A 22,004-nucleotide genomic window follows, 5' to 3' on the forward strand; every position below is an offset into this window, starting at 1 on the left:
TGCTTCCGAGGTAAGCGGCCAACTTTACTTAGCTCACGTCCGAATTCACCAATGTTAACCTCACATTAAGCACATCTTATTACCGCCACTGTAAGTATTTTTGTATGTTGCTGAGCTAGATGCCTAGTGTTACAACATGCAGCTGAGAACTGAGCGCCGCACGACGGCTTCATTGCTGCCACTTGTGGGTCCAAGTTCGACACCACTGCTCTACGGCAATGACAGCAGAATGTGTGTGTGGTATGAAGCTCATGCAAGGGTTCTTCCGGAAGAACTGCATCACGATAAGCTCGTAGGATTGTTCGACTGGCTCTGACTAAAATATTAAATTCCGTCCGAACAGGCCTTGGAAAGCCCAACGGTACCGACCGGCCGCCGTGTCATCCTCACCCCACAGGCGTCACTGGATGCGGATGTGGTCATCCCGCCGCTCTCCCGGCCGTATGTGTTTACGAGACCGGAGCCGCTACTTCTCAATCAAGTAGCTCCTCAGTTTGTCTCATAAGGGCTGAGTTCACACCGCTTGTCAACAGCGCCCGGTAGACCGGATGGTTACCCATCCAAGTGCTAACCCAGCCCGACAGCGCTTAACTTCTATGATCTGAACGAACGATTGTTTTCTGACGCAAGCAGTAGCATTTAGTATTAATAAACCGCAAGTAATTTTATACTAAAAATTCTGCAGTGTTGGCATGCCAACGACAACAAAAATCGCCTACCAGCTTGTTGAAATTAATAAATGTAATTTTTTCAGTTGTTATAAAGCTTTGCGTACCTTATTTAAGTGAAAATCGACTTTTGGTACACCCTTAAAACCTGTCATACCCATTGAATTGACATTTCTCTGTCGAGTTACTGCACACATTTGGAAAAATATAATGTGCCTCATTATAACATCTGTTGCGCTTACACCACAAGTATAGAGAGAATCATCTGAAGACTAAATAACGAGAGTGATTGGACAATCATGGGCAGAGCATTCTGTGGTTGCCAGACCACGTGGGTTAATCCTGCTGGTTTTCTTACACAGCTGGTGAACATCCCCAGGTGTTGGTTATCTCAGCACGCAGAAATAATTATTATCTTTGCAATTTCAGTCTCAAAACTCAATTACAATAACGACGGTTTAATATTTAGATGTCAAAGCGTTCCACAAAATGTGTGCGCTTCTATGGAACAATAACTGATTGTCTATTACGTCTATAATCAATAACTATAATTCAAATAAAGAAATCTGGTAATAGTTGCTGAATGTATGAAATGTCATGGAAAAATTTCCATAAAATGAATAAGAAAACGATTTGGATGCTTTGAGATACACACGAAGTATTCCAGCTGAGTGGAACATAAACGGTCAAAGCAAGTGAAAGTGAATAAAATGTTGCAATATCAGTTGCCACTACTGAAAGATGCTCTGTGTTTCCAATCAGTTAGTGCGAAATGCTAGAGATACTTGTTTTGCTGCGACTTAATTTATTTGTCGTCTTTTTCTTGCTCTAAGGTATCTTCAGTGGGATCTATAAAGATACAGTTTTGTTATTTTTAGATTATCAAACGTTCACTTTGCCTTTTTTATGTAATTAAGTAATTACTTAAGTTTTCTGTGATCTGTGTTTCCTGTCGTCTGGTCTGGAGGTCGCACTAGCACATTTATTTCCAACACATAAGCACAATTTTGTATTCCGAACTTTTTCACGCTGTTCTTTTTTGTGGTGTGTTATTATTCTTTTACCACTAGATATAGCTATTTGTTCGAACACTGTGCTCTTAACAACGTAAATATTGTACCTTCATTATGTGTAAAATAACAAAACTGTATCGTTATAGACCCCACTGAAGATGCCTTGGAGCAAGAAAAAGGCGAAACGTATCTGGGAAAAGTAAGTTGCAGAAAGACGAGGCGGTTTTATTTACAAAACAAGTACGAGTATTTCTGTGCTTGCTGCGATGGATGGCCACGCAAATACACTTGAAATACTAGAGAACTGTGACGGCCAGTCGAAATAAGAATCACGGGAAGATTAGTCACAAATAATTTTCACTACAACGATAAAACCAGTCCAAACTTAAAAAGTTCAGTTTTTGTATTCACTCGAAGACTAGTTTCGGGCCTGGTACATTTTCAAATCATCGTACCATAGTCAAAATTGGTTTTTTGCGAAAATGCAAAAAACTGTCAAAAATGTGCAAACTAAATGTTACAGCGCATACAGCATGCTGGAAGTTCAATAATTTTTGCAGGGGTGACCAATTATTGGTTACTGGATGAACATTAACCATGCAGAAAATAATGTCAACTTGATCTGTGGAATAATTTCGATTATACGAATTTTTAAAGTAGTCGTGAGCGCGTTGTTCAAACAACGGAAACAAATTTTTCGAACATCTGCCCTAATCACAAGACTTGGCGTCCCCATACATCCATAGTTCCTACATCTAAGGTCTTTTTGTGGCTTGGAAGAAGTTTTGTGCCCTATGAAAGAAGTCATAGTAATCGTAAATGGGTGTTTTGCAGGCCCCAGACAGTCTCTCTTCTGGGTCAGAAACTGTCCCTGAGGAAACGTTGGGGCAATATTCTTCTTTATGGCAGAGTACATAAACACTTTAAATTAGTAGAAATACTTAATATTATTCCACAAAACTTTTTTTTATTTGAAATGAACCCTTATCTAGTTGTTTATCAGCTAACATCGCTACCATGGGCTTCATCATTTGACATCACGCGAAAATTTGGGTTACATGGTTCCATTTGTCAACATCACCTGCAGAGCATAATGGCGTCGAATGACCAATATAGTACAATTACAGATATGGCGTTCTATATCCAGAACGAAAATGTACAACCCATATTTGGTTTAAAAACGTTCACCACACAAAATGCATTTTTATTTCAAGGCATTTCCTGATCTTAGTGAATGAGTTCAAAAAGAGGTTCCAAGCTCTATGGGACTTAACATCTGAGGTCATCAGTCTCCTACACTGAGAACTACTTAAACCTAACTAATCTAAGGACATCACAAACATCCAAGCCCGAGGCAGGATTCGAACCTGCGAGAGTAGCATAAGCGCGGTTCCGGACGGAAGCGCCTAGAACAGCTCGGCCACAGCGGCCGGCTGAATGTGTTATGTGTGCTCGTACGGTCACAACTGCTATGTCAACCACAAAAAGCCAGTAACTATATCGTTGTGTGATGGTGGTTAATGCCGAAGTGGGCGAAATCAACTTATCGTGAACAAAGCTTTGTTGCTAGTCAAAAACAGCCTCACGTCTTCCAAGAACGTAGAGAAAGATGCACTTACAAGGGAACTCGTAACACACCCGCTTTTTCTTCCCCAATCGGCCAATTGAAGTGGAATAACATATTTAATCGGCTCATGTAGTCCAATTACGATTTACGAGTGCACTAGGGAGTGGATTTTGATCCAGACGATGAAAGCTGTAATTTAGAACAAATAATAACGTATCACAAATTTATTGTTAAAATTGTTCTCGAATATGGAAATGGAGTCCAGTGACACTGATTCAGAAAAGTTCCGTAACCTGCAATAGGCCTAATTAGTCAACTGCTTCACGCTGAAAATTCAGGTATACTTTAAACGCGTTGGCCATTATCTCGAGAGGATTGCAGTTATGTTTTCTATATCCCGAAACTCACACACAACGCCTCTGAATCACCCGAGTGCTGCCGAACAGCTTTGTGGGAGTTAATATTACGTCTGGCGCGCACTGTGCGAATAGCAACGATAATTCATAATACATCACCGTTGGGCAAAGCTTACGCTGATAAACAAACAAAAATTTTCTGAGGATATTTTGGTTTCCAGTACTCTTTTCAAGAGATGTGAAACGCGCTGATTCGCAATATGCATACTATTTGTCTCTTAATACCAACCCTTTATGGGCATATTATGAGAAACTTTCTGTCAAGGAAAAATGACACACAAGGCATTACTTTCACTAGAGCATTTATAACTACACAGAGAACTAACGCAAATTTCTTCAGGTTTAAAACTCATAGAAAATAAGTACATACTCCTGGGGAAAACACCCTAAGTTTAAGGTGTGTTTGGTTTGAATTCCTTGATTGTACAATTTCGTTTGCGCTGAACATTTCGCATATCGCGCTGAAGCTTTTGGCAGTAGTCAGCCAACACTGTTGCATTTCATAGACGGTGATACCGTGGTTATCACCCAGATCTTCAAGAGAAAACGTTCAGCAAATTTATTTGTGAAGCACAAGGCGCAGGATTTTCTTTATAAGCATCACAAAACTGAAATATGTCATATTACTGTCTTGAGTTGCTGGTAAAAGTCTTTGTGTACATAACCAGTTTCGATCGTCTATCATCAGGTTCATGAAAGTAATCACACCACCATGTTTGGCGAAATATAAAATCCTTGCCGTCTGTGGATAAAATTGTGAATTATACACTGTATCGTCAGTCTATAAAAGCTGTGCATGGTAGTGAACTCGTTCATTTTACAAATGAATGAGTTCAACACCTAGAAAAATTTTTATAGATTGATGACGTAATTTATGCTACGATATGATGACAGTACGTAGTTCATGGTTTTATTGTGCTATAACTGAGTTCACTACCTAGCACAGTTTTTATAGATTGACATGGGACCTATCGTACGATATTATAACAGTGTTTAGTTGATGTTTTATCATCCGACGTTAATGCTTTTATTTCGTCAAACATGATGCTGTGAATACCTTTATGACCCTGATGATGGTAAGACCTCTGAAACTAATTGTATAAATGAAGAATTTTACCAGCAGTTTAAGGCTATAATATTACATTCTTCAAATATATAACAGCTATGGATAACAGTTCCTGAAAATTTATCACAGTATTATCTTTAAAAAATCCTTACGGTGATTCAGTTCATTGTTAGGTCCAGTTACACTAAAGTGGCCCTTTTCTTACTTCGTCCTTCGCTGCCACATCACTACCCCAATAAATTTCTATAGCAACGAAAAAGATATTTCAGGCATGGCATAAATTAAATGTAATTCTATACGTGAAAAACTATCTGGTGATGAACATGTCTGTTCGGAACCGGTAACGCCGCTATTCATTCTTACTACATAAGTATGGTAAGTAACAGTCACTGCTGTTTTTATTTTCTTATAAGAATTAACCTGTATTTTTACACGGACACTGACTCACGATGTCTATTTTTCACAAAATAGAACTTTTGCAGCTCGTTTATCAGCGCTATTTTTTCTGCTGGATAAAGTTTAATCTACTATTTCTGTATGTCTACTGGCAGTTTACGACTCCATATGTAGCCACACGTAGAAAATAAACGCAAGAAGAGAGCCATAAAGAATAGTAAACACTCTCGATGTGCGAAGATATAGAGCTGCCACAAACTACATCAAGAAACGGAAGTAAAGCAGCAACAATTCATCTAATACCTCCACAAGGATAGGCCATTAAACTATAGCCTTCGTACTGTTATGGAGCGCAAAACCTTTTCCGTACTAATTTCCCACTCAGCTGTATTCGTTGTATACTTTACTTGCAATAGATTTCGAAGCCTTTTATGTCTTCATCTACACGCACTTAGGCAGTGTTATTGAAATGACTATATATTGCTGCAGTACCTTCTAAACCAATCAATATAAGGCTGCTTTTACGGCATTTACAACATCAGCAGATACTTCGTTACGATGTACTTGTGTGTGAGTGTGTGTGATTTCCGTAGCTGTGCTTAAGTTCCTGCAGATGAAGCCATCAAAAACTTAGAGGCTGAGTGCAAATAAAGTATACAACGAACATGGCTGAGTGGAAAATCAGTATAAAAATAGCCTTTGTGCTCCACAACAAAACAATTTACAGCTGCAGTTCCCAATATCCAACTTCCAGTCTCTCTGCGGGCAGACACACATTTGGCAGACGGCAGGGTGGCGACTGCTGCCGGTGGCCAGAAAAAGGGCGGAAGCGTCGCCCACGCTAGGGGCCGGACCAACAGGTGTCTAAGAGCAGACGCGGCTCACGCACGCGCGCGCGGTATTTACATATAATGGTGATGTGGGCCGGCTTCATTAGCGCTGCAGCAGGGCGGGTACTGGGGCAGAGGGGAGAGGGGAGAGGGCTAACCCTCCCTCCCCCTCCCCTCCTCAGCGCAGCCGCCATCGATCGCCAAGACGCGCGCCCCGCAGCCAGATTAGTTCATTAGGGGCGATAAACCAGCAGGCTAGTTGGCGGTTTCGTTAAGTGCGCGCCGGCTCCCGTTAAAAGCTCCTTCCCTACAAACCCTTCCGGTAGCCCTTCTGTTCTTCGACCCGCGAAACTTGTTGCCAGGCGACTGAACGAAATTTTAACTGGATTCAACAGCCAAGGAATGTGATGCTTCTGAGTGAAGGAACGAAATAAGCTCGAGGATAACAGACGCGATTATAGTAAGGTAACATAATACGCATTTCGAATATAATGTTTATGTACACTAATTTGCTTAGAGCGGTACGCAAAAATACTCTGTTCATTTTCGAAGAAAGACGTCATTCCAACGGGCTGTATTTTAAAACTGGTCTTACTTGAGCACAACTAGGTTCCAGCGTGGTCAGTTCTTAAGTGCATCTAAAAATAAGAGCATCTAAAAACATGCCTACGTTTGACACCATTTCGTAAATATTGATGCAATATGCCCTCTCGCCTTCAATGTAACTGTTATTATATGAACGAGTGATGTACTTGAAATTTATTGCCGATAGCCGGCCAGAGTGGTCGTGCGGTTCTAGGCGCTTCAGCCTGGAACCGCGTGACCGCTACGGTACAGGTTCGAATCCTGCCTCGGGCATGGATGTGTGTGTTGTCCTTAGGTTAGTTAGGTTTAAGTAGTTCTAAGTTCTAGGGGACTTATGACCTCAGCAGTTGAGTCCCATAATGCTCAGAGACATTTGAAACATTTTTTTTTATTGTCGATAGTACTTTAAGTTACCTGTACCCTCTTTGACTGAGCGTTATTTTTACCCGCGCACACTTGTTCACATTTGCCAGTAACCTGAACACCCGTGCACAGGTGAAGTTTGTGGTAGTGCATCCCGAGGTTTGGTTTCTCGTTGTTAGTGGTTACTGCGGCTGTCTGATTGTGCGTTAATACTGTAGTTTCCGCAACCACTATCACTCCATGCATTTTATATTTTAGATCGTGCACATTGACGACCATACCACGCACACTGAGGAATGGAATGCGAAGTATATTTAACGGGGACGATGTATCCACTGTTGTTACGTATTTGGATGCACTTGAAAATGAGCCTCGATCGAACTAGTAGTGGTTAAACAAGTAGGCTGCAATTTAAAAATACAGTCTGATGGAACGGTGTCTTTCTCCAAATTTATCCAGGCTGCGATGCCCGCCCACAAGAAATTAAAACCTTATACTGTCACAGCTTTCTCACCACACTCAAGGCTTATGAAGTGACTAAAAATACTAGCTTCAATAACCAACAGGTACTCTAACATGCCAATTTAACCTGGGTTTTCTGTGTGCCTATATATACATTTTTTTCAAAATTTTCATCAGTTTTGCATTGTTTCTCTTTACACTATGTATTTTTTGTGTTGTGATAATTATGTATAACGTGTATCTGTGTATTTTATATGAATGTATAATTTAATTTTAATTATTGACCTCGATCCGATATCGGAATTATATCAGTTCTTAATCGAGCAAAGAAGGCTTTACTCACAAAACTATGAGAAATGGTGCCATGTCGCTGAAGCCACATTCTGTTGAACGTTTGTTCCGGAAAACACTTTACTGCGGTTTCTTGAGCTGGCGGTCTTATGGGTCCTAAAGCGCTCATGCCTCGAATAAAAATGAAATTTTATAAAACAGTGTGCGCTGGCGCTCCATTTCACCGTCACAGACAAAAATAAGGTATAGTGTTGTGCATTCAGGAAGCTCGTACAAGTGTTGCATGGTGGGGAGGTGAGTAAAAGATTTTCTGACAGGGGTGTGAATGAAAGTGTTGGAAATTGGTAATTTCACAGTTACGCACCTTGCCATACAATTTCAAGAGACGCATAGCGGAATATTAAACCAATTTATGAGGAAAAAAACTAAATGATCGAAAAAGGAGTGGAAAAACAGGATCACACCGATGGCGAATGCACAGGGAGCAAAAGCAGGCCAGAAACAAGAAGGCCTAGGAATTAGCCGGGAGAGGTACATGAGTCATCCTAATAGCGTTCTTATCTGCTGCCTATCTGAAGAAGCCCTCGGCTTGCCACTGGATCGGTGGCTACTGTCCTAGTGTTATTACTAGAGCGTTATTTCGTCCATCTATCATCATACTAAAACATAAAATTGCCATTTTTCATACAAATGAGTTGCTCAGTATCGGGACGTGTATCGACCTTATAGTGGCACAAAAATGGTTGAAAATTGCTAAAAGAGAGGTTTAACGGAATCACGGGGCATCACTTAAACAAACGTGCCTGTGAATCATCTTTTTTTTTTTTAAAAAAAAAAGGGATTGATTTTCTGTTTTTCATCTTCAGTCCATGTTTACAGTTTTTCGAACAAAATGGTGGTTAAGAAGACTAAATTGGATATCAGGAAGCAATTTAAAAATCAACTCAAAGATCTCTCAGTGTGCATGCACGCCAATGTTTCCGCTACTTTCAAGCGTCTGTGTTGTCTTAAACAGCTACTCGAGAAACAAGTACTACGCAACTGTTTTTCAAGTTGACACAGCCCTGTGCGATACTCTTATGTTTCCCTTGTATAAACTTCTCTGTAGCTTGAATTGCTGCTATTTTGTGATTCTGGAAAATTATCATGCCTACAATTTGCGGGGCAGTTCGCAAACGTGAAATTCTACAGTTAATAGGAATATTATCTTAGTGGAATACGACACCAACACTGTTAACAATTGATTGAAAGTGGCCAAAACTGAAAAGTGAATGCTGAGGCAACTAAAGACGCCGGGGATAACAAGGAGAAATGCGAAAAGGACGACAGAAGATGAACAGGTAAACCACGAAGATTACGCAACTGGAGTATATTAGGAACAACAAAACTGAGACATAAATCAAATATACCTTTGAACTGAATTCCGCGAAAAATAAATTTTCTGGCATGTTTATTTTATGCACAAAAAATCTATTTCAACTAGAGGTCTGAAATTTTTCGAGATGTTTCGGAGTACTATTTGGAGGAAAGAAGACTACAGACGCTAATGTGCTATCAACAGGAAAGAAAATACATACCGATTGAGTGTAAAAAATAACCTTAATTTTGATCATCGGATAGTAAATTTCTAGAACAAAAACTTGTGCAGAAATGGCATAATTGTTGTCTACTTCTTAGACAGACATAGTGCTAATGCGTAGTTAAATTATCAGGCATCTAAGTAAGATTTTAACCAGTGCCTGGACCGGCATATAAAAAAATAATTTATTGATCTTCACAAAGAAGATGTAATTACCAGAACGTGAGAAAAAAATGGTTCAAATGGCTCTGAGCACTATGGGACTTAACGTGTGAGGTCGTCAGTCCCCTAGAACTTAGAACTACTTAAACCTAACTAACCTAAGGACATCACACACATCCATGCCCGAGGCAGGATTCGAACCTGCGACCGCAGCGGTCGCGCGGTTCCAGGCTGAAGCGCCTAGAACCGCTCGGCCACATTGGCCGGCGAGGGTGAGAAGTAATGTGATTAGTTGTATATCAAATTGTTCAGCAAGAAACACTAGTATTGACCTACAATTTTCAACCTACTAACAGTTCATATTTTTAAGTGGAGCCGTGGAAAATTATGAAAATTCTTAGCATTTTTACTGGCGTTCACAGGCAAGTTATCTCAATAGAATTCTGTAACGAATAAAAACTCTGCACTCCAATTCCTGTGGTGGTGATGGTGGTGTGTGTGTGTGGTGGGGGGGGGGGGGGGGGGAGGGCAGTGCCCCTCCCCCCAAAAAGAACCCTCTTGCGATGGCTATACTACTACCGGATAGACTTTTATCGTCAGCATTGTTTATGTGGCACATCTGCTGCCTGCATAACTCGCTCATGTTCAACAATGCAATTCTTGTTGCTGCTTCAAACGGTATTGTACGATCTCAAATGCTGTCGAGCGGGTGCTAAAGCAAATATGCTCCTCGAACGAAAGCTTCAGATTTTTTTCATTTCTGCCAAACTGCGAACAGTAGCGCGATTGTTTGAGCTAGAGTGTTTCAAAGTATTTGACAAGTGAAATAGTAAACTGGTTGCACATATACCGCATCATTTCACCTGACTTCACCTTCCTGTGAAGAAACACCTCGTATTAAAGCTCTGTACCTCATCTTGAAAAATATGCAGCTGACCTCGGTACCAAATATAGCAGGGATACAGCACAGACGAGCTAGTTAGCCAAATAACTGGTATCAAGTTGCAGGTGAAAGAGGTGATGAAGACCCTTGATATAGCTACTCATTTGAAATTTTTATTTTATTTTGTTTCTCAACTTGTAGGCTAAGAGATTCTTACCCTAACATCGGAATAGCTTTATGGTAGTTTGCGATGGTGCCAGGGACTGTAGCAACTGGGGAAAGCAGTTTCAGCAAATTAAAGATGATAAGAAACTACTCAAGATCGAGTATAGCAGACGTCAAATCTAGCTGCCTTATTCACGGATACGATTCAGCTGCTTCACTTGGCTTCTGTGACATATTGATCTATGAGTTTGCAGCAAAGCAATGAAATGCAAAGCAACATTATAATAAAAACACAGTTCCTGGAAAGGGATATTTTCTCTGCCATTAATTACAATCCCGCTTCTTTTTCTTATGGTTCAAATGGCTCTGAGCACTATGCGACTTAACTTCTGAGGTCATCAGTCGCCTAGAACTTAGAACTAATTAAACCTAACTAACCTAAGGACATCACACACCTCCATGTCCGAGGCAGGATTCGAACCTGCGACCGTAGCAGTCGCGCGGTTCCGGACTGAGCGCCTAGAACCGCTAGACCACCGCGGCCGGCCTCTAACTGTAATACTTGCCTTACAGTGTTAAATCTTTAACATAGGATTTTCGCCTTTTAATGAGTACGAGATCGTTTAAAATTTTAAATTCTGTCAGTAATTATACGAAATATTGGAAATAAAATTTTTGTTGCTCCTTGGAAGCTGCTACAGAAGTACTCTGCAACTGTTGCCGTGCATCATGCTACTCGATTAGCCATTTAATAATATAGAGCTAATACACAGTACCGGCAGCTGCCACAAACAATAAAGTAGAGAGTTCGTCTTTACCTTTATCCCCTACTACGGCCCGTTTAACTTGTCGCGTGTAGTAGTTTACAGTAATATGGTTAATTTAAGTAACACTTCATTTTATTAAACTTACTTGGAAATTTATAAAATTAGCTAAATTTGCGTAGAAAAGAACTTCTAATAAATTCGTTCCGGACAGATTTGTCCCGATTTAGGACAAAGTTTTACGTCACCTCTCCCTGCACTCTAAGAAATGTTATAGTTATTAACATTCTGAACACAGTTCTTCCACGTCGCTAAATGAGCCTGGACGGTAGTGATGACCACGTACAAAAATAAGCTGCAACTCTGTGGGTTATGAATCTCATAATAACCATTATCTGCGTCTTTTGTAATCATTTTCTGGTCAATAAAATAAATAGCCTATGGCGTTTATTCGCAATCATGAGCCATTAGAAACTATCTCTGTCTGCCACACGATTAAAAGTTTATTCACATATTTATTTCAATTAATACCCATGTCGACTCGAAAATTTCAGTAACAGGCACAGTTTCCCATCAAGGCGTTTTCTTTTGAACCTGTTACTATCCGAACATGCTACGGAAACACTCAATATAGCACTTAGGTGCCGAAACGTGTGTGTAACAACGTATTAAGTAAAAAGGGAAAAAAAGAAAACTAGTATCCTTTTATAAGCTGAAATACTTTTCTGTTATTATACGCGAAACAGTTCCATTCTCAGGATTACGCAAATAACTATGAATACAAAGGACAACACAGGGAAACAGTATAGCTTTTCAGACTGAATGGCCAGAGATGCGCAACAGAAATTTTTGAGGTTAGATCTATTGTGGGTGAGTCAGAAAGTGACACTTAAGCCAACATAATGTGATGTCGTAAGTCGGTACTATGCATCTCAAGGTTCAGTAGCTTCTCTTGAGGCAAATGTCAAATAACATTATTTTTTACGAGAAATATTGCGAGAGTGAAGGATTTCAGCGATGCTATCGTCTATATTTTCGCCTATAAATAGAAACTCGTGACTGTATTAAATTCCGACTGATAGATCCAGGTGTCAAACATAGTTACGTTATTTACCTACCTCCGTATGGTATTTTTTTTCTCAAATCACGCAATAGCACAGCAACGATAAACACGAAATCGGAAGATGTAAGAGACATTTGCGATACGCACTGCTGAAATTATTGCTTTAAATTGCGATTTAATGGTGTGAAAATTGACATTTTTATAGCCAACAGTCAGATGTTTCCAAGTTTTTCGAAGCAATTGAATTTAGTTTTTCCCAGGTTTTCAAACAAAATAATACAGCTTATTACTTAGAACCGACAGTTCCCAGTCGAACCACCGACGTTGACGTACAATAGTGTGGTATATCAGAATTTTACGCACAGGCAGAGCCGCCATGTCGGTATGGGTGCTGGATGAGAGTTTCTGTCACTGAAAATAGCTCTCCGACACTAGGCAAATATATCCTAAGAAGAAAATAAAAATAAATACCGATCGCGACCAGGGCGAAACTTGTCCTATAGGTTCTTAAACAGTATATTTTCAGTGGGCCAAGAAAGGCGAAAATAACTCATTAGAGGCAGTGGAGCATGAAGTCACACATATGCACACACGTATTAGCAATGCGGATGTCTCTCGTGTCTCCTATTATTATTGCAAATACCAAACACTAGCGTGAGGTACGGTAAACACAGTAACACTTGCTCTAATGTCCCAAGCTAAAAAGAGTTTCTGCTTATAACGCCATACACGCAGTTATTGTAAGGGAATTGCTTTGCAAACCATAGCGAAAAATCACAAACTTTAATTATCATCCAAATAATTCCATTCCCTCGAGACGGTTCGAACGATATAGTAACAAATATATAGAATTTATCTAAGTTAGTAATTGTAAGTAACACTATTTGTGGTGTCACTGCAGTAACTCCACTGTATTTCTCTCCAGAGCCTACAAACACAGGCATACAAACTCGTGCAATATTCCTTCCCCACTCTGCAACACGAGGGGACTGATGTAGTACAATGATAGAGCCACCAAGGGCCGTGCACAAAATATTCTTCCACTAATTACTGGCATTCGTTTAATCATACTGATGGAGGAGATGCAGCTGCACCGACATATGTCGTCAAATCAGGAACTAAAACATATTACAGATTTTCCGATATATTTTTTGTTGAACTCTACTTCTGTTATTACAATAGTGAACACACGTGTTAATTTTCCAACGCATGGTCACCGTATTCAAACAATTAGACATTCCTCCCTTTTCTCATTCAGGTTCGCACAGGACACAAAAATATTTTTACTGCACGCGTCACTAACTCGTCTCAAAGCACATAATGATAACCACCTGAATTTATGGAGAGAAGATACCAATTGTTAGCGACAGTGCGAGTAATCTACGTTGGAAGCTCGTTCGAGCAAACGAAGTATGCAGAACACTTAACACGATAAAATTTTTTTTTTATTTTTTCTGTCATTTATAACTGATTGTACCTATTATACCACCGGAGAATCGTTATTACATCAGGAATTTTACAGTAGAGAAACCTGATGTTGCAGAAACTGTTGCTTTCGGTGTGTGAGAACAGTCCGGTTTCAAAAGTCAACAATCACTATTTCGAGAATACCAAACTATTATCTCTCAGGCCGCATCTCGTGGTCGTGCGGTAGCGTTCTCGCTTCCCACGCCCGGGTTCCCGGGTTCGATTCCCGGCGGGGTCAGGGATTTTCTCTGCCTCGTGATGGCTGTGTGTTGTGTGATGTCCTTAGGTTAGTTAGGTTTAAGTAGTTCTAATTTCTAGGGGACTGATGACCATAGATGTTAAGTCCCATAGTGCTCAGAGCCATGTGAACCATTATCTCTCAAAAACTCTCCTTTCACAAAGCGATCTAATTAATAAACTGATAATTTTCAGCTTTGACCTAAAAACTATTCAGCTGATGTGTGTGATTTTCGAAGGTAAGGTCTTTCGCTTTCAAAATACTGTCCTTTAAAATATACACACTAAGTAAATAAAACTTGAATGTGTCACAGAAACGGGTTATTAGGTCGTGATCTGTCATCCTGTAAACAGTTGTTTTTCATCAAGTCTTATGACTGATAGTGTCTATCGATTAACGAAGGAAAGTGTAGAACAGGCGACATCTTGAATGCAACAGGTCAACAAGTTTTATTCGACAATATCATAGTAGTTGGTCTCTCCGTCACTTGGGATAACACTTTCGATTTATCATTCTGGAGTGTGTTTATCGCATGTCGGACACCTTTGCCTTCGTAGCAATTGGTTGTATTTCCTCGAGGTACCGGAGATTTGAAGTACCTACGGGAACATTCACGTGTATGGTGCATTTATAGTTCAACTTTGGTATAACGATACTGTAGAGCGGGGGTGCACAACCGTTTATCTTGCCTGGGCCACACTGGTAGAAGACGAGTATTTTTGAGCCGCACATAACTGAGTAATAAAAATAACCACTGAGAAAAAAAGAACGGGGTGCACCAATGAGCGAATGCCATCGCGTGGCGGGAGTTTCAAATAGAAAGTATTCAGTTTATAGTAACTTTGCATAAACTTTTTTCCCCTGATCGCTCGCTTCTTGGGTCGCAGTGGCACTTGTTTAAGGCCACATGCGGCCTGCGGGTTGGCTACCCATGCTGTAGAGGGTTTCTGAGACGTAGCTCCTTGTAGCTGTCTCATGGAGAAAAGGAAATTTCAAAATTTGTCGTTTCATAAAATTTCCCAAAACTGACTCATAAAGGAGTCTCACAGCAGAATTTGAGATTGTTTAGGTACTATACTATTTGACATTTCACTGCACAATAAGCTTATATCGGCTCACGTTGACGCAGCACAAATATAACTCTGAGGTCGATAGGCATCTAGTTGCTTCTAACACTTAGCGCGCATTTGTTTAAAATTTGGTATATTGTTCCCTAAATTTACACACACGAGCTCGTTTAATTGCAGCGCAGCATATCCATATGAAGTAAACGTATTTAGAAATTTACCTTCTAGATCGGTGTCATTTTATTAGTACGCTGGAGACATGATTACACAGAATAAATAAAAAGGCAATAAAAACTAAAAACACTGTCACCTTCCGAAGTAAACACAGCACTACTCATCAATACGAGTCAGGGAACTTGCACAAAGTTGCGAACGCAGAGCTGCGGCTCGCTTCCACACAGTGTTCCTACGTATGGCCTCATACTGGAGCACACACAGTTGTGCAGTACAACAGTCACATTTTTTCGCCCATTAGTTTCAAAGGAATTCGCTGGCCGCGTTTCCGTAGCAAGAAAGATTTTCTTTGCAGTTTCATGAAGAACACAATCTGCATTATGCAGAAGAGAACAGCCACGGCTTCTGAACTGCGAATTGAATTTGTCTGACACATGTTACGGGATCACGTATATAAAGTACTCCCGTTCCTGAAACTCAACTACGATTCAAATACGTCGACTAGTACGCTATGTCATCCTTAGAACGGATAATGTGTCTATTTAGCACATCGTTAAACCAGTTACTCTGGTAAAACAAGAAAAATATCTTCTTCCTATTTCTACCTTTTCCACGATGAAGACACCCACTTAGATTAAATAAAAGTATTGCAAACATCCAGCCACTACACATAAAAACCGTTTCTTATTAGACCGCAAACGACCTGGAAATATACATATAGAAGTTAACTTCTTAAATGCATGAAATTCTGCTTTAGTGCTTGTCGTATCGATAAAGAAAGAAGCGGGCAATTAAATGAAATCAGACACTCACAATTTATAACCAGTATTCCACGTATCACGAGATGTTTCATCCACTGTTCGATAAAGATTTCTCCCCGTTTTATAGCCGTCATCTTCTGACCTCCATGGCTGCCTCTTTGTTGACGTCATCTACTCATTATTTCCATCAGTTTGTCGTCTACGTCGTCTCTTATTTCGAACAATCCAGACAGGAATTTCCTTAATCCACTTTCCACCTGAGCTGAAAAAGATACTACGGTGGCTTCTGCGCTTTGTCCTTAAAACCATCAACAGCTAAATCTCCTTATCTTTATTTTTATCAGGTATTACCAGTTCGTTAAAAAAACACCAAAATACAAACAATGCATATCACACACCGCTTCGTTTACGACGGTACACTCAGACACGCGAAACAAATTAACACTCAAAACAAGCACAGCATTTCTCCAAAACCAGTGGAATACTCAACAATGACAACATTTTATTTCTCTTTATAAAAAGAAAGATTTTTTGTAGGTATACATTACGGAAATTGCGATATAAGAGAAAAAATATTGAAAGCAATTTGCCTCTGACGATCCATTGCTGTGTATGAGGTAGGGCGCTTGGCGAAAATAAAAATTTAGCAGTGCGAATTTCCACACCAAGTCAACATAGCACTCCAAGAGCATCTGGCCATGTGCTCAACAGCAGCAGACAAACTGTAGACCAAGAAACTACCTATGGTATGTGCCGCAACGATTTTCTCTGTTTCTCCTCTCCTCGCCCGTAATGAAAAATACTCGAGATTATGTGTGTGAACGTCCTATACTTTTTATAACAGAAACTCCAGGTAGGGACATCAACTACGATAGAAACGATAAGGTTGCTACTTAGGTAAGGATTACACTTTAGGCTGTAGTCAGCCGTGTGTGTGTCTGCAACTTGAAAGTGTTATCTTCACGGTAAGTAGCAATATATCTTTTCCTACATCGTTAATATATTTCTTAATTTGTTTTGGAACTTACGCTCTAGAAATTTAACTGGAAATTTTACAGTGTAACTCTCACCAATCGCACTGCGTCGTGCATTTTCGCGACGCTCTTGCACAAAATAAACAAATCGGAAACCTATCACGCGCCTTTTCTCTGAATGTTGCCTGTTTATTCGTTAATACACTTTTTTGCGCTTGATAACTGGCGGTCGTATAACTAAATGATGTCGCGCTGTATCGATATCTCACGCACGTGAAGATGCTTCTATTAAAAGTTAAGATGACTATATTAGCATCAAACAGTGATCACGTACATTTTTCACGAGGTTCTCACTTTTAATATTCCATAATCGGTTCAATGTATCAGAAAAGGATTTCCGCAAATAATTTTAAGTAACGGTTTAAAATCCTCTTTACGGTTAATATGTACTGATATACTGAAGCAACCACGCTTTGTAACGCAGCGAGGTACTTTTCCAGACGGAATTCGACTACTCGTAAACGTATTGATACGATGATGTGCAACATGTCACTCGTCAGGAAGACGTGTTTCACAGTTAAAACTGGAGTGTTCGCTTCATGTGAAGGCGAAATCTGTCATGACAGCACTGTTGGCTACGTTTAATTGGCACAAGACGCGAACCTCCAGTCTGACAGTAATCTCCAGCGTCAGAACGTTTTCAGTCTTCAAGGTATTGCTGTAAACGCAGATATTTCTTACGTCACTGCGCTCTACATTTCATGAAATACCACTTGTACTAAAAGAAAGTGAAGTTTTCTTTTGAAAAAAAAAAAAAAATGCTGTAGCTGCTTACAAGTATCGGTGGTAAAAGTAGTTTCAAGTCTGAACTCTACAACAATGTAGTTGCCCATTTGCTTAGCTTCATTTGGCAAAACATTAATTCGCTATCTGGACGCAATTAGGAAATGTTAGAAGCGATGAGACTCTTGGTCCACATACTGTATCATGATATTCCATGCCCCATATCACTAAGCAAACGAAGATATCGCCTACACACGGCACTGCGATCCTTGCGATGAATGCATTAGAACACTGCCACCGGTAATGTATTCATCAATTTCTTTCGTCTTGTTTCGCTAGTCAGACGCTGGCGTTTTCAGATACTCATTGCCCTGGCAAAACACGTTTCAAGCACCTATCGACACCACCGTCAACACGCTTCATCATTCGCTTTTAAACTGAGCACGCTGTCTGCGGATATAGTGGGTGGGGTGAAGTGTACCGTGGCGGCATCTTACCTTTGGGGGCGGCACGGTGCGCAGATCCCTTGGGGACGGAAGGCGTCACGACGCCGACGTCGGCGCCGGGTCTCCCGTTGACGGCGGCGCCGGGGGGTCCGCGGACCGTGGGGATGGTGACGACCGCCTCCACGCCGTTGACCGGAGGCTCGCGGAAAGGCGGTAGCCGGTGGTTGGGCAGGAGGAGCTTCCCCGGGGCGGGCGGCGGCACCACGGGCGGCGTCAGCGTGCGGATGGAGCCCACGGAAGAGGTGGGCGACGCGTCGCGGCTTTTGGTCGTCAGGTTGAGCGGTTCGTTGCTGAGCTCCTCGTCGGCGGGGGCGGCGACGGGCGCCAGGGGGTTGCAGAGCGCCGGCGACGGCTGCTGCGGGGGCGGCTGCAGCAGGGTCAGGTTGTGCATGGCGGTCACGCACGGGGATGGCGTGGCGCGGATGGGCGTCGGGGCCACTAGAGTCGGCCTGTGCGTGGCGGCCGGTGGCGGCGGTGCCAGCTGGGTAGCCGCCTGCTGCTGCTGCTGCTGGTGCGGGAGCGGCGGGGGCGGCAGCGGCGGCGGCGGCTGCTGCGGCGGCGACGGTCTCCGCCCCCAGCCCAGGATGTCCGATATGAGGTGCGGCGTCGGCGTCCTCGGCGGCTTGCCGTACACGTGCGGGTGCCACGAGTTGACGAAGACGGTGTTGTCGGCGGCAGGCTGCTGCTGCTGCTGTTGTTGTTGTTGTTGGTGGTGGTGGTGCTGCTGCTGCTGGTGGTGGTGGAGCAGCTGCTGCGGCGGCTGGTGCAAGTGCTGTAGCAGGTGTTGTTGTTGCTGCTGCTGCGTCACGACGGGCGACGCCGGCGAGGGCGTCGGGGGTGGCGGAGGCGGCTGGGGCTGCGACCGCGGCGTCGCCACCGGTGCCTCGGCCACGGCGGCGGCGCCCGCCGCAGACACCGCCACCGGCTGCGACAGCTCCAACGTCGCGGCCGCCATGGACGCGCTCAGAGACGCCTCTCCCGGGCTGCCCGGACTGCCGCTACAGCTGCTCTCGCTCAGGCTGAGCGTGCCGCCGCCGATACCGCTGGTGTTGTTATTGTTGTTGTTATTGTTGTGGATGTGGTGGTGGTGGTGGTGCAGGTGCTGGTGGTGACCCAGCGACTTGCCCTTGACGACGGCGTTGTTGGCGGCGTGGTTGGCGAGGACGACGGCGGCGTCCCTGGGGTGGTGCTGCAGCGGCAGCGGCATCTGTTTGGCGGGCGGCTGGTGCGGCTGCTGCATGCTGGTCCCGCTGTCGCAGGTCGGCGGCCGTCACTGCATGCGGGCCGGGGGCGGCGCCGCTGTCCGCTGGCCGGCGCCGCTCTCGCAGCCCAGACTGCGCAGTCGCCGGCCTACCGACTGCCGCGGCTCGCTGCTGGACGCGCTTCCCTCCGGCCTCGACGATTACAGCGCACATCAAACGCTAACTGCCCCGGCGACCGCTGTCCGGACTCTCAATGCAGCCGGATGCTCTCTCTCGTCTACGAGCACACGTCGCTTTCAGAAAGATGATGCATGGTTATTGCGCTCCCGTTTGTTGTTGTTTTTCGTCTCCCTTTGCTCCTTTTTAACGCTCTACACGGCACTGCCGTTTCTCACACGGCGATTTATTACCGCACGCGCACACCAGTCGTATCGGCAAAAAAACAGAGAGAGGAGCTCGCACTACCGCACACGCACACAGGCTCGCCGCTGTCACTACTCGAAGAACACGCCGAGAGTGCGAGCACTCGTGTACGCGGCTCCCGTGGGGGGTAGCCAGGCACACAGATGGAGACCTGTAACAACCGTAGCGGCTCTACTCGCTGTTAATTAATGTGTCACAGGCGCGGAGTAATTTCGCGCTCCACGTGCCAGATAACGGTCTCGAATCTCTGTCTGACGAAAGCACACGAGAAAAGAAAAAAACAAATGCACACTCGTACACAAGGTGTTTTTCGTATGACGAGTAACTGCTGTATCACCCGCAAAGCTCTACTGTTTCACTGTAGTGGAGCAACGACACTGTACTATCCATTATTGTCACAGTCACAGAAGGGGCAGTTCACCTGTACTACCGTACGAGGTGCTTCCGGAGGCAATTACGCAATGTAAACAAACGACGTATGTCGCACGTACATTACAGCTGTAACAGTATGTCGGAGCTCCCTACTGCGGCGAGTTGCACTGTACTTCGGCGATCACACCTGCCTTCAAATGTCACTCGAGATTAGATAATAAGCTCCCCTTCGGGCCGAACAGCACAGCTGTCGTCTACGCACTCACTCCAGGAAGAGACGACCAGCTTCTGTCGGCGTCGTGTACTACCTCGTACGGTGGCCGTGAGGCAGTGCTGCGCACTTTAGCGTCCAGACGAGGCGGTGGCACTCAGCTGTTCGGCGAGCGTGGGAGGGAGACAGAGACACTGCGAGCGCGCGCGCCCGTTGCGGCTGACTGGCGGCGACAGAGCGGGCGCCGTGCGCGCTGAGATGTTGCCCCGTCGGCAGCCCGCGCGTTACTGAACGCCGAGCGCCGCCGCGTCCCCCCTCTCCCCCACCGCCGGCGACGCTCCCCCCTCCCCGCGGCCCGCTTCACCGCTGCTGTCTAGCTCTCCCGCTAACTCGCGCCAGCGCACACAGCAGCGCCAGTGTTTCTGTAAACGACCGCCGGTAGCAGTAGTGGCGTCAAACACATCATCATCCCCCTACTTGCTAGCTTTGCTTGTTGATAGCCGGCCCGCTTTCCCCTCCTCCCGCCTCCCGCTCCACCGCGGCGCCCCACCACCGCAGCTTGCGCGCGCGCGCCGCGCTGGGCGCTCCCTCTGTATAATAGGGATACCCCCGCGCTCGTTCGCCGCCCTAAATTACGTGGCGCCGCGCACTTTGTCGCTATTACTGTAGCGTCCGCTCCAAAAACATCGGGTCGCGGCTAAAGGGATAACGGCGAGCGTTGCCGGATGGCTGGCCGACCCGCCTGCGCGGAAGGATAAAGGGCTGGCTGGCTTGCGGGGGCAGTTTATCTCTCTCTCTGCCGGTGCCGGGCGGACCCTCCGTCGGGCGCTCCGCATCTCGCTTCCGTCGCTGCGCTCGCACGCTGTTACCAACCAACTGCTGAGCTCTGCTCCGCGCCTAATTACGTTACCACTTACCGGCATTGTTCCCTGGCGCCCGCTTTACGCGAGACTTTCTGGTCAAAATCGACTCCTCGCGGTGAGTGCGCTGTGCGGGACTGCGAGTAAATCAGCGACCGACCAAGTCGCATGTCAGTCAGTGACATGTATACTGTGCCGATTGTTCGAGGGACACTCATCAAATTTCATTTATCATCTCGAAAAAATAATTTTTATCAAGAAAAATCGTCAAACAGCCCCATGTTTTATGAAGTTATTTTATTCAGATGATCAGTTTCGGCATCTCAACAATGTCATCTTCAGGTCGCTGTGCACTCCATGTAAATCAGATGCTGTGTGTACTGGACCCATTAATGTCTGGATTCCGTGAATTCGTTTTTGGAATGTTTACTTCGAAGATTTGACAACAACTCAACACTGCAAAAGTGAAATCACCGAACCCAGATATTGATGGTTCAAGTATGCAAGTATCCATACATCTAATTGCTTGTACAATGGAGAACATAAAGACCTGTAGATGGCATTATTAATATGCCAAAACTGGCTGTGTAAATAAAATAACTTCTCAAAACACACGGCTGTTTGGCGATTTTCCTTGGCAAATATTTGACCGGTCGCTGTCTCTGTGCCACAAAGGATCAAAAGGGATAGAAA

At 43.8% G+C, this 22,004-nt stretch overlaps 1 protein-coding gene across 1 annotated transcript in view; it reads right to left on the minus strand.

Annotated features, from left to right (window-relative positions):
- Window positions 1-19,483, minus strand: part of LOC126481846 (homeobox protein abdominal-B-like) — a 581,297-nt gene extending 561,814 nt beyond the window's left edge. Inside the window, exons 1-2 of the mRNA XM_050105805.1 lie at window positions 19,369-19,483; window positions 18,235-19,080 (exon numbers count right to left, since the gene is read on the minus strand). Coding sequence (XP_049961762.1) covers window positions 18,235-19,080; window positions 19,369-19,483 — 961 coding nt within the window. The remainder of the gene's footprint in view (window positions 1-18,234; window positions 19,081-19,368) is intronic.
- Window positions 19,484-22,004: the final 2,521 nt, after the last annotated feature.

The sequence above is a fragment of the Schistocerca serialis genome, chromosome 5 (assembly GCF_023864345.2).
Source record: "Schistocerca serialis cubense isolate TAMUIC-IGC-003099 chromosome 5, iqSchSeri2.2, whole genome shotgun sequence".
Taxonomy (NCBI): Eukaryota; Metazoa; Arthropoda; class Insecta; order Orthoptera; family Acrididae; genus Schistocerca; species Schistocerca serialis.